We start from the raw sequence: 13,644 nt of genomic DNA on the forward strand, positions 1-13,644 counted from the left end.
AAACAGCATTTAGGAACTAGCGTTATCCTAGTATAGATTGCTCATAACTTCGATGTTAAAAGCACAAATGTATGAATTGGTGTGGCCTAACCAACCTTGCTCCCGACCTACTACTAACCATAGCTGTGGGGAGTTCGGCTAGTGTTCGGGTGTATGTATTCGGTTATACGTGACAGGGGCTTACTCACTCGCACAATCACTCCCTACAGAGCGATACGCAAGCCGTTTGGTAAGGTGTGCTTTGCCGGTACGGAGACAGCAGTAAAGTGGAATGGCTACATGGACGGGGCTGTGGAATCTGGCGAGAGAGCTGCAAGAGAAGTAAAAAATATAACATTATTATAAAAGCAATATATTATTACAGTAGTTTAGTAGCGATGTAATCATTCTTGTATGAAAATAAAATATTCAAGGCAGATTAATTCAGGCGACCCTGACGTACTGTAGTGTACACAAAAACACACATATTTATTTTGTAATGGTGTTTCATTGATATTTCCTTGATCATTTTGTAAAGAAATGTACATGTACGGTTGTTGGTATGAAGCAAAACTTTAAGATAATCCTGTATCTTAAACTTGCAGGTTTTGCATGCCATGGGGAAGATATCAGAAGACCAGATCTGGCAGGAGGAGCCCCCGAGTCCTGATGTTCCCCACACACCTTTTGAAGATAACCCATTGGAGAAAATCCTCCCGTCCGTTCCACAGTTCCTGTATATTCTGCTAGCACTCGTTGTGCTGCTGCTTTCTGTGCTATGGGTTTATCTGTTCTAAAAAGCTACATCTTATTAAAGGTTAAAATATGATGATTTTGACGGCGTCCCTGGGCGCCACATGTTGGATTTTAACGTAATGTAGTAATCCAAAGGCATAGTGAAATGGGCTCCTTTTTTGTTGGGAAAATATCTAGACTGCGCAATGGTTGGTGAGTGGAGTAGGATGAGAAGGCGTCGCACATGATGTTAAAATAGGAAAGTCGGTAGCGCTTTGTTGTTATCTTGACAAGAAGTTCCGCAGTGATAGAGGGGTAGTTTGTTGTATGATTAGGTGTTTTTGGAAATACACTTTTAAAAATACACTTTTAAAAATATTTTAATGTGATTTTTGTTTTAGGGAATTTATTCTGTCACTGTTCCACGTGAATTCCACGAGAACTATTTTTTTTAAATACAGCAAAATTAAATGAAATAAATGAAATTTCAACAGGAAAATACAAAACATAATTTTTGACACCCCCACTTAAAGTGGTACTGTTCCAATATTACGTGGTCACCGCAGATGATCACCTGGTAGATAATCTGTTTTTTATGTCCACACCAGTGTTCTAGCCAGCGTCCGTTTTTCCGTCATTTGACGGAATTTTGCCGCTGGTGACGGGTAAAAAAAATACCCAAACCGTCATATTGGACGGCCAAAAATCTTCATCGAAAGACATAGGAAGGACCTGGGAATTTTGCAAAGATCTAAAAAAATCAGCGGAAGTTTGCGGCTAAGCCAATTTAGATCGTTTCTGCCGCCTGCCGGCCGCTGGAGATAAACAGAGGCGGTGCCGCGGTGCAATAAGCAAAATAAACAGAGGCGCCGACCGCGGCGTGGTTCCCAGTGGGTGGGGAACCAATAGAAAGATTGCGCTAGTCGTGTGTGCGGCACGTGTCGTCGAAATCATCAAAGGCTTCTCCAATCACGATTCCATTTGTGCTTACGATTACCATGCGATTACCACGTGCACGTGGTTGAGTTTCCCTGGAACGGTAGGCGGGACCTTACTTCCGGGCCCAACTACGCCCGCTACAGTTTACCTCATCCTTTGCATTATGACAATAAAATTATACCGGGTATCAGAACGCGTGGTATTGGGGTTCTTTGGCGTTCTTTTATAGAAATGTCCTGCTTTTCTTGTCTTGTTCTGCTATTTCTTCGGCGCATAATTGACCGGGTCGGACTGGATACACGTGTTTGAATACGTTCAATAAAGACACCCCGTGACCCCGTAGTAGTTACATGTTATGTACTAAATTCTGAAGTGCTGCAATCTGCATGAACTTCTAAACCCCGACGACTGGATACTGTCTGTCAAAGTGTCTTGTATTCCATCTTCTTTTTTCTTACAATTATCACGATAACAAAAAGACATAAGGCTGCTCCGGGTTTATAATATTTTTATAGTACTTACTTACCACACTTCACAAGACTACGCCTACACAGTATGCTACACGGGCGCCGCGCACGGCGTCTGTGACTTTGTTCTTGCCGACGGTAGACTCCGTGTCTCCTGTGGCATATATACATGTAGCATTTTAGCAGAAACTCTATGGTACAATAAGGAACTTGGTAATGTTGGTAACAGTTGGTAATATATACTTTCATGGATTCTACGTCAAATCAAGGTGATGGTCTCCCTTCCTGGCAAAATTTGAATAAGTTCAAACAGAGACGGGAGGAGACAGCTTTTACATAATTGCAAACAATCAAGTCTTGACAGGAACACACATCATGATATGTGGTTGCCTGTTCCCGTCATACAAACGGTGCAGGTTTTCCGATACGGTCCTCAGTAGAGAGCCGTTCTAGACGATGTTAGAAAACGTATGTTTAGTTATGTGTGCAAGCTGCAAAGACTCCAAGTAAACTGCAATGTGCAGAAACTACAATTATTTTGTGCAAGCTGTCAGAACATCTGGTTTTAATATCGCTCGTAGTCTCTCAAGTTCCGTGCATCCTCCACAGCTATCTGCAAACAGGCATTTATTGTGGTGCCGTTATTGTCAACCATGTGTGAGTTTTTTATGAACTGAAGAACAAAGGGGTGTCACTCTTTGATGAACTGAGGCTTCAAAGCAAATAACAGGGAGATGAAATGACCGATGTCATGCAGTGTGTCTAGAATAGTGTCTGCCCCAGCTGGTAGGAAGAGAATAAAACCCGAGAGATCTCTTAGGAAAAAAACACTTCACGACATAGGTCAGTCCACGTCAGTTCAGTCCGGAGCAGTCAATGACGTTGGTCATTTCACCAGCCTTACCGACATGAAAAAGAGAACCTTGGCCGATTTTTGGAAGAAGTCGTCAGCTGCGCCTTCGACCTCCGCGTCTGCAACGTCGCAAGATTCACAGGAGCAAGATGAAAGTGACGGGCGTGGGCAGGCAGAGGGTCGGTCGGATCGGACATTAGCGGCCAGCAAGAACCAGAAGCCCGGTGAGAATCTATCTTCGTCCATAGCTAGTTCGCCCGAAAATGCTCCTCCATCTACGTCTAGTATGTCTAGTCCCCCCGAGGATGCTCCGTCTAGTCCCGCCGAGAATGCTCCATCTAGTCCCGCCGAGAATGCTCCATCTAGTCCCGCCGAGGATGCTCCATCCAGTCCCGCCGAGGATGCTCCGTCTAGTCCCGCCGAGGATGCTCCGTCTACAGGACCACCCAAGAAAAAGCAGAAGACGAACCGTAAGTTCAACTTAGAGTGGCTGACGCACGAGCTTTACCGTGAATGGTTGGAATACAGGAATGGCAAAATGTACTGCAAACTCTGCATTAAGTTCAAAAAAGCGGGTGCATTCGCAAAGGCTGGAAGTACCAACTTCATGACGGACGGATTGGATGACCACATCAGATCGCAAGCGCACCGTAGAGCAGTGGAAGCCGACCAGCTAACTAAAAGTATGTGTATTGCCAAGGCCAGTGCAAGGGCGACCAGCAAAGCAGAACAGAGTGTCGTGGCTGCCTTGAAGAACGTTTACTTCCTGGCTAAAGAAGAGATTGCTACAAGGAAGCACAAGCCCCTACTGGAGTTGGAAAAAGACATTGGGTGCGAGGCAGTCATATCATTGTCTACGGGGGGCAACGCCACGTACGATTCGGATGAAAGTGCTAATGGCTTTCAGGACGCTATCGCAGCAATCATAGAGGAGGACATGCTAAACGAAATCCAAAACAGCACAGCAGTCTCCCTGATGATTGATGAGAGCACAGACATCAGTGTCTCCAAGAACTTGATCACCTTCATAAGTTACGTCTATCGCGGTGAAGTGAAGACAAAGTTTCTGGAACTGAAACAGATCGAAGGCTCGTCAAACGCTGAGAACATCTACCAAGCACTGCTGGCATGCCTAGAAACGCATGGTGTTTCCGTTAACAAGGTATGCGGTCTAGGAACCGATGGTGCGGCTGTGATGGTTGGCCGTCAAAACGGCGTGGCCGCACACCTCAAACGCGACAATCCTCACGCCTACACAACGCACTGTTCAGCCCACAGACACGGACTAGCTGTAAGTCAGGCCGCCGCCAACCACGCATACCTGCGCCGTGTACAGAACACTGTAGGCTCACTGCACAGCTACTTCGCAAGATCAGCAAAACGTAGCGACGCACTGAAGGGAGTCCAACAGGCGTTAGAAGAGCCCGTTCTCAAGATGCTCGAGCTCCACAGAGTGAGATGGCTGAGTTTTGGCAACTGCATTGTAAATATCCGACGGTCACTTCGAGCGCTATACGACATGCTGCGGAGAGAAGCCGAAGAAGATGCGCAAGCTACAGGACTGTATAACGAGATTCGTAACTACAAGTTTGTTTTCGCGGTGAACATGCTGGAAGACGTCTTCGGCCAGCTCAACATGATGAGCAAAGTCTTCCAGACAAAAGGGCTCGACTTTTCGCAAGTCGAGCCAACTGTGAATGCCGTGATTGACTCGCTAAGTGACATGGCGGCAGGGCACCACGGCCCTTCCCTGACACGGTTCCTGCAGGCAGACCTGGCAGACTTATACCCCGGAGTAGACATCACACACAACGACCAGCAAACAAAGGCCGCAGCAGAGAACCTGAAGAGGAACTTCATTCAAAACGTAGTACAGAACCTACAAGATCGCTTCCCCCAAACAGAGTTGATCGGGGCCTTCAAGATTATGAATCCCAGGGAACTTCCAAATGAAGAGAACAACTTGCAGGAGTATGGGGAGGAAGAATTGGAAACCCTGCTGCGCTTTTACGGGAGGGAAGAAGATGAGGGAGAGAACGCACCGCCACCTCTCACAGTGGACAAAGACGCAGCGCGCCAGGAGTGGAGTGTTGTTCGCAGACTCATGTACCGCTTGCGCCGACAAGACGTGACAAGGCTGGCAACACATGCAATGTGGGAGGAGTTAGAGCGGGTCCATGGAACGGAACTCTTTCCAAACATCCTGACCTTGGCGACAATTTCACGGCTCATCCCCATGCACACGGCAGACTGTGAGCGCGGGTTTTCAACCCAGAACAGACTGAAGACAAAACTGAGGAACCGCCTCACGGTGAAACGCCTAGACACCCTTCTACGAATCGTCATCAACGGGCCAGAAAGAAGGGACTTTGACTTTAATAGGGCATTTCAAAGGTGGGCAGCTGTGAGAAACAGGAGAATTCTGCCGTAAGTTAGACTCAACGTTTGACATGTTATTTCCGTTTTCGTAAACTATGTAAAATTGTAAATATTTCTTATGATGCCATATCTCATTACCAGCACTTTCACATGTATTGTCACAATTCATTGATAATTTGCTGAACCAGTACTTCAGTAAATACCTCGTAAATAGCTCGTGGCCCCGTGCTATAACTTTGACCACTATGCTTGTTATCTAATTGTGCAACTTGTACCCTTGTTTTGGACAAAACGGACAAATTTTTAGTAAAGGCTAAATAAGGCTACGATTCTGATTTTTCCCCAAGTGATATCCCTTGTGGTAATCCGTTAACCCACTTCGACACCGGCTGTATTTGTAATTTGTACATGAAAGCCTTAGGGCGTGATAGGGGCGTGATAGGGCGTGGCAAAGTGAGGCCGCCTGGGGCGGAAGCCGCGGCACGTACAAAGTTGAAAGGCGGCCGACGAGATAAGAAGGCCCCACTAGTAACTAGTTGTTTACAAATGAGTAGCGTTTAGTCAACTTTGCGGGCTGTTAGCAAATATCCTGCTGTCAATATCTGTGTCTTCTTCATTCTATTGCTCATTGTGAATGTGAACAATCATCTGAACTGAACTGATGTATCAGAAAGAATTCCGAATCAGAAGAATAGTCAACCGCAGCCAGTAAAATGAGTAAATAGTAATCGAAGCGGCGCGTGCACGTGGGCCGCCATCTTGTAAGTACCGCCGACGATGTTTTCAAGTGTTATTAATGTTTGTTCGCCCGCCGTATATGTCAAGTAATATCAATTTTTGTAAACTTAAAACTGTTACTTACCTTGTTACTTACCTTGTTTGAAGTGTATGGTTTTCTTTGGTGATTTCTCTCATCCGAGACGGCAGGATTGAGTGAAATCGAGTAAGACGCACATGAGACCGGTGTTTAAAACGTTTTATTTTTGCCGACATGTAATCGCCGTTATTTGTGCATGTTCTTCTGTATATTTCTTGTAGACCTTAGAATATGGCTTAGCTTCGTAATAAAGTTTTGTTGTGCTAAAGTTTGCTGAACTGAATGATTCTTTTCTGTGCCAATTTCCTATACAATACTTGATAGAAGTTAGCTGGGCTTGTGCCACGTTGTGACATAATTTGATTGATTCGATCTTGTCCCCATTACGGCACTTGCGGCGCCTCCCGAAAATCAAACCCTTGTGTAATTTTTCGATAAACGAGTCATGAAACTAGCCTTATTCTACCAGCCAAATTTACCCTTCAAAATGCAGGAAATAGCGTTTTAGAAGGTTTAAATTTAAAAATTTTCCCGGGGGAGCATGCCCCCGGACCCCCCTAGGAGGGTCGCGCCGCAAGCGGCGCGACCCCTCGCGCCTTCGGCGCTCGTCTGGATGTTGGGTCATGCGAAAGTTGACATGACGGAAAAAAATTTCAACCTGGCTAGAACACTGTTGGGAAGACCTGCGGATGTGTGCAGGAAGCTGGTGACTACTGATAGCTGTACCACTGTAAGAAGCATCCTGTGTTAGTACAGGGGATTTGTACTAGTAAGGCCTAGGGAAAAAATGCTGTGTTTCCTGTTTCAGTGCTGAAAAAATTAGGGTTGGTAGGTAGGGATTATCTTTTTTTTTTTCACGTAAAAGAACCAACCACACTTAACGAAAAGAGTAGGGGACCTTCCCGGTGTGAGTGGTTCAGACCTTACAGTCCGGTCTTACGCAGCTTGTACATGTACGTACATGTACAAAACTGGTGTGTTACGACTAAAGGAGGTTTACCGGTTATGGGAAACAAACAAAACAAAGAACATGTAATTTATGTTTTTTTATGCAAATTACAACCATATTAGCATAATAAATAACTGATATTGTCTTTCTGATATTGTCTGGTATGAAAACAGCTGCTTCAAATAAGAATCATGTTCCGGATAACTTTTTCAGTTCAAGTTGAAAATCTATAGAGTAAGTTTAGAGATGTATACAGTAGTGTTGAAAGTGAAATATTGTGATACTAAATCTCAGTTTCTGGTTACTGCCTTTCAGCGTAACACACCAGCTTTTGAATTAATAAGTTTGTAGGCATTGGGCGTGGTGGCAGCTAGCTATATTACACTGAACGACCTGTTACACCTACATGTAACTTTTGCACATCTAAGACTAGTAAGAGTAAGCGTTGTCTAAAAGCTACCTGTATCTAGTAATGATGCCCCAACTGTATCTGGTGGCACAGTAAGTTCTGCTCTAGACTAGTTTTTCAGTAAATTTTCAATCCTTGCAAGATTAATTGATTGATAACTGTGGTATTTGGAGCATGACTGTTTATTAATTCTTTTTGAGATGGTATTAGTTACCTACTAGTAGTAGTTAGTAGTTGGTATGTCCACTACAGGTCTCAAAATGAACTTTTCTTCCTATTGTCCCAGCACTGTCCCAAAACTAAATTTCAATTGTCCCAAAGTGAGGATGAACTGTCCCAACTTGTTTTTTGGGAAGTATTGTGCCACTGTAGACTTCAACTTGACGTCAACTTTATTTTGCTCATGTTCACTTGCACTAGCTATAATTGCAGGAAATTTGGGGAGACTTTTCCGGATCCAAAAGCTGGGATGTGTGCCTAATAAACAAAAGAAGAGCTGACATTCTGATGTTTATTATTTTTCTATTGTCCCAAAAATTCCCAAACTGTCTTTTTAGTTGTCCCAGCCTAAATTTTAGTGGTCAGTGGCCATTGGACCACCGTTAATTTTTCTGCACTAGTTGTTCATTTTGTACAGTACATAATGTTTCTATAGGACTGCTACAGTCCATGGAACTGAGAATTGCAAAGCAGTCCACTCATTGAATTCCTGGTGACGCACTCAGCTGTGGGACAGGCGAGGCAGTTGTCTATATTTGACAGCCGGGGTGACATTTGATGCACTGTTGATAGTTATTCATAGTGCCTGACCATACTTATCAGCAATGTGCTATTGCCTGGTGAACTGCTACACTGGGAGGGGTGCAAGGTGACGAGGAATATGCTTAACAACATCCAGAACGCTATCTCCCCTTGGTGGGCTGACGTCCTGGGTTTACAGGAGGGAAGAAAGAAAGAATCAGGTACGGTTTGTGGAGTTTCTAACTGTCTGTGTAGCTCTGTGATTAGTTAAGGCCATTTTGAAGCACCCGTTTCCATATTTAGCTCCTCCCATAGAGGTCATGCCTGCTGATATCAGGCAGGAGAATAGCTTTACTCCCAACTGACAATGCCTGGCCTTAAGTACTGACTTAGCAATTAGGATACTAAACTATGATGTCTTATACACGTGTGTGTCAACTTGTGGAAGAAAGAAAAATCCTGTCAGTCGCATATGGTTCAAGATGATATTTGTATTATATTTCAACCTCATCTATCATCTTATCCATTATGTAACTCATTCCAATTTCATATTATGTCAAATTCTTATATTAATGGCTTGTAAGATGTTAATATTTCACATTGTAGGGTTTATTCCTTCAAATAAGTAGATGTAAAGTACAGAGTTAGTCTGTAGACTTGAGTCTGTCCCAGGCTTGGATGTTTTTGGCATGTCGTGTTGATTTAATGTCATGTGACAGTATCATGTCTCAGTAAACACCATTTACAATCATGTCGGGAACATTCCTGTCTCCATACAGTCAACCAGCTGCTAGGGTAGCTCATGGTCTTCTCCTGTATAAGTTAACGTTGTGAATAGTGCTGTGTACTGGTTCGCTAGACCGGTTCCGGATTTGTAGAAAATCTGTAGGTTCAAGTCCAAAAGAAACTAAAAGTCTTCAAGAACCGAGTCCAGACTTATTACAAAACGTCACACACCCCTTTTCTTTCCAAACCACCTAAAACCTTCCATAGATTGCAAAACATGTGCTGCAAGATGAAAAAAAAACATTGCCATCGGGCATCGTCAAGTGTCAGCCTCCATGTTATGTGGCCAAAGTTTTGCCCAAACAATAATGCAATTTTGTATATGCCATGGGTTTAGGTCTGGACTTACAAGTCCGGAACTGAACCTAAACCTCTAGACTTGAATCCGGACCTGGACCTAAATGTGGGTTTAGGTACACTCACTAGTTGTGGAACTCTTGCAGGCTAGTTCTTTGTCCATGTACTTGAAGTTCATCCAGGGGATTCTTGAAAAACTCTTAGTATAAAAGAAACTTGTTCTATCTATGATTTATGCACATCATGATACAATCATGTGAATTTTTTTATGTATTTTAGTTTTCAAAGTTTAAAAGTGCAGTTTCTAAGTTCCATAATACTTTATTAATAGGGATACAGATGAACTTGTTCTGCTATATTTGACAAATATCTTGTTATTATTGATATTGACTGTCTTTTTCTTGGTGTCAGGTTCATGATATCATTTCAGCTTTAGAATTTGAATAAGATATCATACAATTGTGCATCAGCTCTGAATAAGAAAGAAACCATAAGGAAAGAGTTTAAAAACGTCATTTGGAATAAGAAGCAAAACCATGACTAATTTTGAATTAATACAAATTCTATGAGATAAGTAATGTTATAGCATGTACCGCTTCAAAGCCCATGTTTTCTTAAGAGTTTATAGAATCAACAGTTAATGTTGCTGATTGGAGTATTTTTTAAGTTAATCCAGTAATTATAAATGTAGTGGCATAGGGCCTTATTCTATTTCTCCTATAGATTAATACAAAACCGGTGCAATACCCGGTAGCTCTATCAGGAAGAGTGCTCACTGTGTAACCAGGAGGTCGTGAGTTCAAATCCCGGCTGGGTCATACCAAAGACTTTATATAAGAATGGGTACATACTGTTTTCTCTGCATAGCATTCAGCATGTATGAGAAATAGTATTACATGTATATGGGAAAGATCAAACAACACTACCAGCGGACTAGCCCCCTGCTGTAGTGCTTGCATAACTGTGTGGCCCAAGGGCTACAGAAATGGAGATGGGCGCCACCACTATGTTCCGCAAGTCGTTGAATGAGACCTTCTTCTTCCTTCTAGTATCATACACATAAACAGGTAGGATTGTACATTTGGTTGACTTGCAGCTATGTGTGTTACCAGACAGTTGACCTGAGGTATGTGTAATGTGGTAATGATGTTTAATTGAGAGTACATCAGTGTCTGGGGTCCACTCTGTGTATGTTAACACGTAGTTGCCAGATATTTCTACATTCGCTCTACAATTTATGGCAGGCATGTTTAGGAATTACATGGGTGGGGTGGCTGTCGGGTGGGAATTTTTCTCAGAACTGTTCCTAGGCAGGCTCTAAATTTGGTTCTGGATGTGTATTTGGGAAGATAAATATAGTCTTCATTGATCATATTACTGTGTGGATGTACTAAAATAGAGACAGTCTATGAAATACATGATTGTACAAGCTGCAATTTTCAATTAGAAACTTATAATAAAGACATCTGACTGGTTTATTTGCAGACATACATAGTACATAATGCAGTAAGTTGGAAGCTTTTTTTGCAGCCGAGAGTCTGAATTAAGCAGCTTTTACAATTACTAAAAATATACAAGAATAAAAATGAAAATAAAAATTGGAAATTATCAAATTGGAGACAAGCTTAAGGGATCTTTTTTTGTCAAAGCATTAAATTTTTAAATTAAAAATGGAAGGCTTAAAGTTTAAGTAAGTTAATGAAAACCCAGTACTAGTGTACATGTTGATCATTGAAGTGGAAAATTAAGTTTGGTTCACATGATGGGCTCTATTCGTTACTTTGAAAATTATATTTGGTTATTTCTATTATAATATAATTTTGGAATTGATCCAGGGCCATGTATAATCAATGACTTTCAGATAGAGCCAACCAATAATGAGTAGACATATTGATAACTATATTTTTTTTTCAAATTTTGAAATTACAATTCATCAAGTACTGTTCTTCCCATTATTACTATGTGTATGATATTAAGTTTATTTTGTGAGTTCTTGCCTGCCCAAGGGCTACATTGTAATTGTAAGTACGTGGACATTAGAAACATAAGTGGTAGGACATAGGTAGCATACTAGGTTACAGAACATTATTGCATAACAATTGCACAAGCACTTTAAAGATCCCACCACACTTATAGAAAAGAGCAGGGGTCCTTCCCGGTGTGAGTGGTTCAAACCTTACAGTCTGGTCTCAGCTGGTTTGACATCTTTAAAATATGATAGTCGCCTGTTATGCAAATCCTTTCACAAATGTGGTGTAGCTTCGTAAATATTAATAAATAGATTCTGCTGCGGTATATTTTTAATTTATCTATTTATTTATGAAGATTTACCACATTAGTGGAAGGATTTGCATAACAGGCGACTATCACATTTTAAAGATGTCAACCCTGAGACCAGACTGTAAGGTTTAAACCACTCACACCGGGAAGGACCCCTGCTCCTTTTGATAAGTGTGGTGGGATCTTTAATGTGCGTGGGGTGTGGCCTCCCAAACTTGGGACCTTCATTTGGTGTGTTACGCCGATTGGCGGTTATACTGGCCTGATGCCGATACAGATACAGATTTGGCGTTCTATCTGAGGGACATCCCTAACTGAAGCTTTTCCACCTGTCAGTGAGTAAAGTGAGGAAAGTCGTGTAAAGTGCCTTTCCCAAGGGCACAAGATCTGTGGCATTGGGCAGGATTCGAACCCTCAACCTCCTGGGTGTGAGCTAAACATGCTGCTGCTTCGCTACACGACTTCACGAAGTATGGTTTATGTGAAGGATTGCCCATAATGACATGTTTTGTGTATTCCAGATGTATCCAAGGGACAGCCGACCAAGAAGAAGCAGAGTTTGTCATCAGAAGAGAGGGTGAGGTCTCCTGTACATGTCCGGGGGAGATCTACCAGGTACGTACTGACTGTTACATACATACCTAGCCTCCACAGCAGGCTTATAGAACTGGGGGTTTGGTGAGGGCCTGCAAGGGGGGGTAGTGATTACGAATTACGCAAAATTTTCGCCGCCTATTACGAATTACGTTAAAGTCTCAGAGCTGATTACGATTTGCGGCTAATGTCCAATTACGAATTACGTTGATTTTTGCGGAGACTGCCTACAAAGTACAAAGTCTAAAACGGCCTGATTACGCCTTACGAAAAAGGGCTTGCAGGCCCTCTTTGGTGGCATGGTCTTCGACTGCTTTCTGATTGGCGCAGTTTTAGAAAATGGGGGTAATTCAACCAGGCCGGCTATGTTATGCAATCAGAAAATAGCATAAAAGCTCCCAAAGACCCTGAAGACCCCCCCAAAACCCCCAGTTTTTGGCATGCTATGGAGGCATATATATACCACGCTTATAATTAGCCTAGCAATTACTGTAAGGCCTAGGAAAATTGTTTCCTGTTTCAGTCCTGAAAAAATTAGGGTAGGTAGGGTTTATTTTTTTTATTTTTTTAAAAGTGATTGAAGCTCCTAGCTTATACGATACGGCGATACGGTGTAACAAATCAAAGTAAAATATTTTCAGTGTCAATTTGCATGTTGGAAAACTGATTGTACAACGTTTTATCACTCAGGTGTCAGATCATGGATTTTCATGTAGAAAAGGTTGATCAGGTCAAAAACTAACCTTCCAGGGGTCCACAGAAAAAAAGTCTTAGGCTTGGCAGTTGACATTTTTTCCCTAGGCCTAATTCACTTAATTGTTGCGGTAAGAAAAATTAGTGGTCAGAAAAAAATGGACATGTTCGTGGAACTATCTTCGCGGTGGCGGCATGCGCAAAATTTTATTACAGTTTTATTTAGGCCACACCAATTTGATTGGTTGGTTCTCAGATTTTTTTCAGGGAAAATTTAGGGATAACTGGGTGAAAAATACAATAGGCCTAGGCATCCTAGTGTTTAGTTATAGCCCTAAATGCTACAACGAAAGCCATAAAGTCAACATACCAGGATGTTTTATAATTCATCATCTGTATCTAGACAGTGTTTACATAATAGTTGTGCATGTGCCATATCCTGGTAATACTGTTGGTAGTACATTGTACAATGTACTCCCTGCTGCCTAAAGGCCTGTCACACTTCTGTGTATCATCATTGTGTACGAGTTGCACACAGACATTTCTGCCATGCGCACACTTTGCAAGATTACTGTGCTGCACATGTAGCGTATGAATAACAAATTCAGAGCATCTTTTGCATGTGAGGTGTGTGCAACACTAGTTCCTCTGAAGTTTCGGCTAGGTGTTCACCGAAACTTCAAACAGTCAGTAGCGCTCTTAACAAGATGGACTAGCAATCTATTT

General features: G+C 42.4%; 1 protein-coding gene across 1 annotated transcript in view; it reads left to right on the plus strand.

Annotated features, from left to right (window-relative positions):
* Positions 1-13,644, plus strand: part of LOC109462852 — a 99,508-nt gene that overhangs the window by 25,619 nt on the left and 60,245 nt on the right. Inside the window, 1 exon segment of the mRNA XM_019759491.1 lies at positions 12,153-12,246. Within this exon segment, the coding sequence (XP_019615050.1) occupies positions 12,153-12,246 (94 nt within the window).

This window comes from Branchiostoma belcheri, unplaced genomic scaffold, assembly GCF_001625305.1.
Source record: "Branchiostoma belcheri isolate BF01 breed outbred unplaced genomic scaffold, Haploidv18h27 scaffold12, whole genome shotgun sequence".
NCBI lineage: Eukaryota > Metazoa > Chordata > Leptocardii > Amphioxiformes > Branchiostomatidae > Branchiostoma > Branchiostoma belcheri.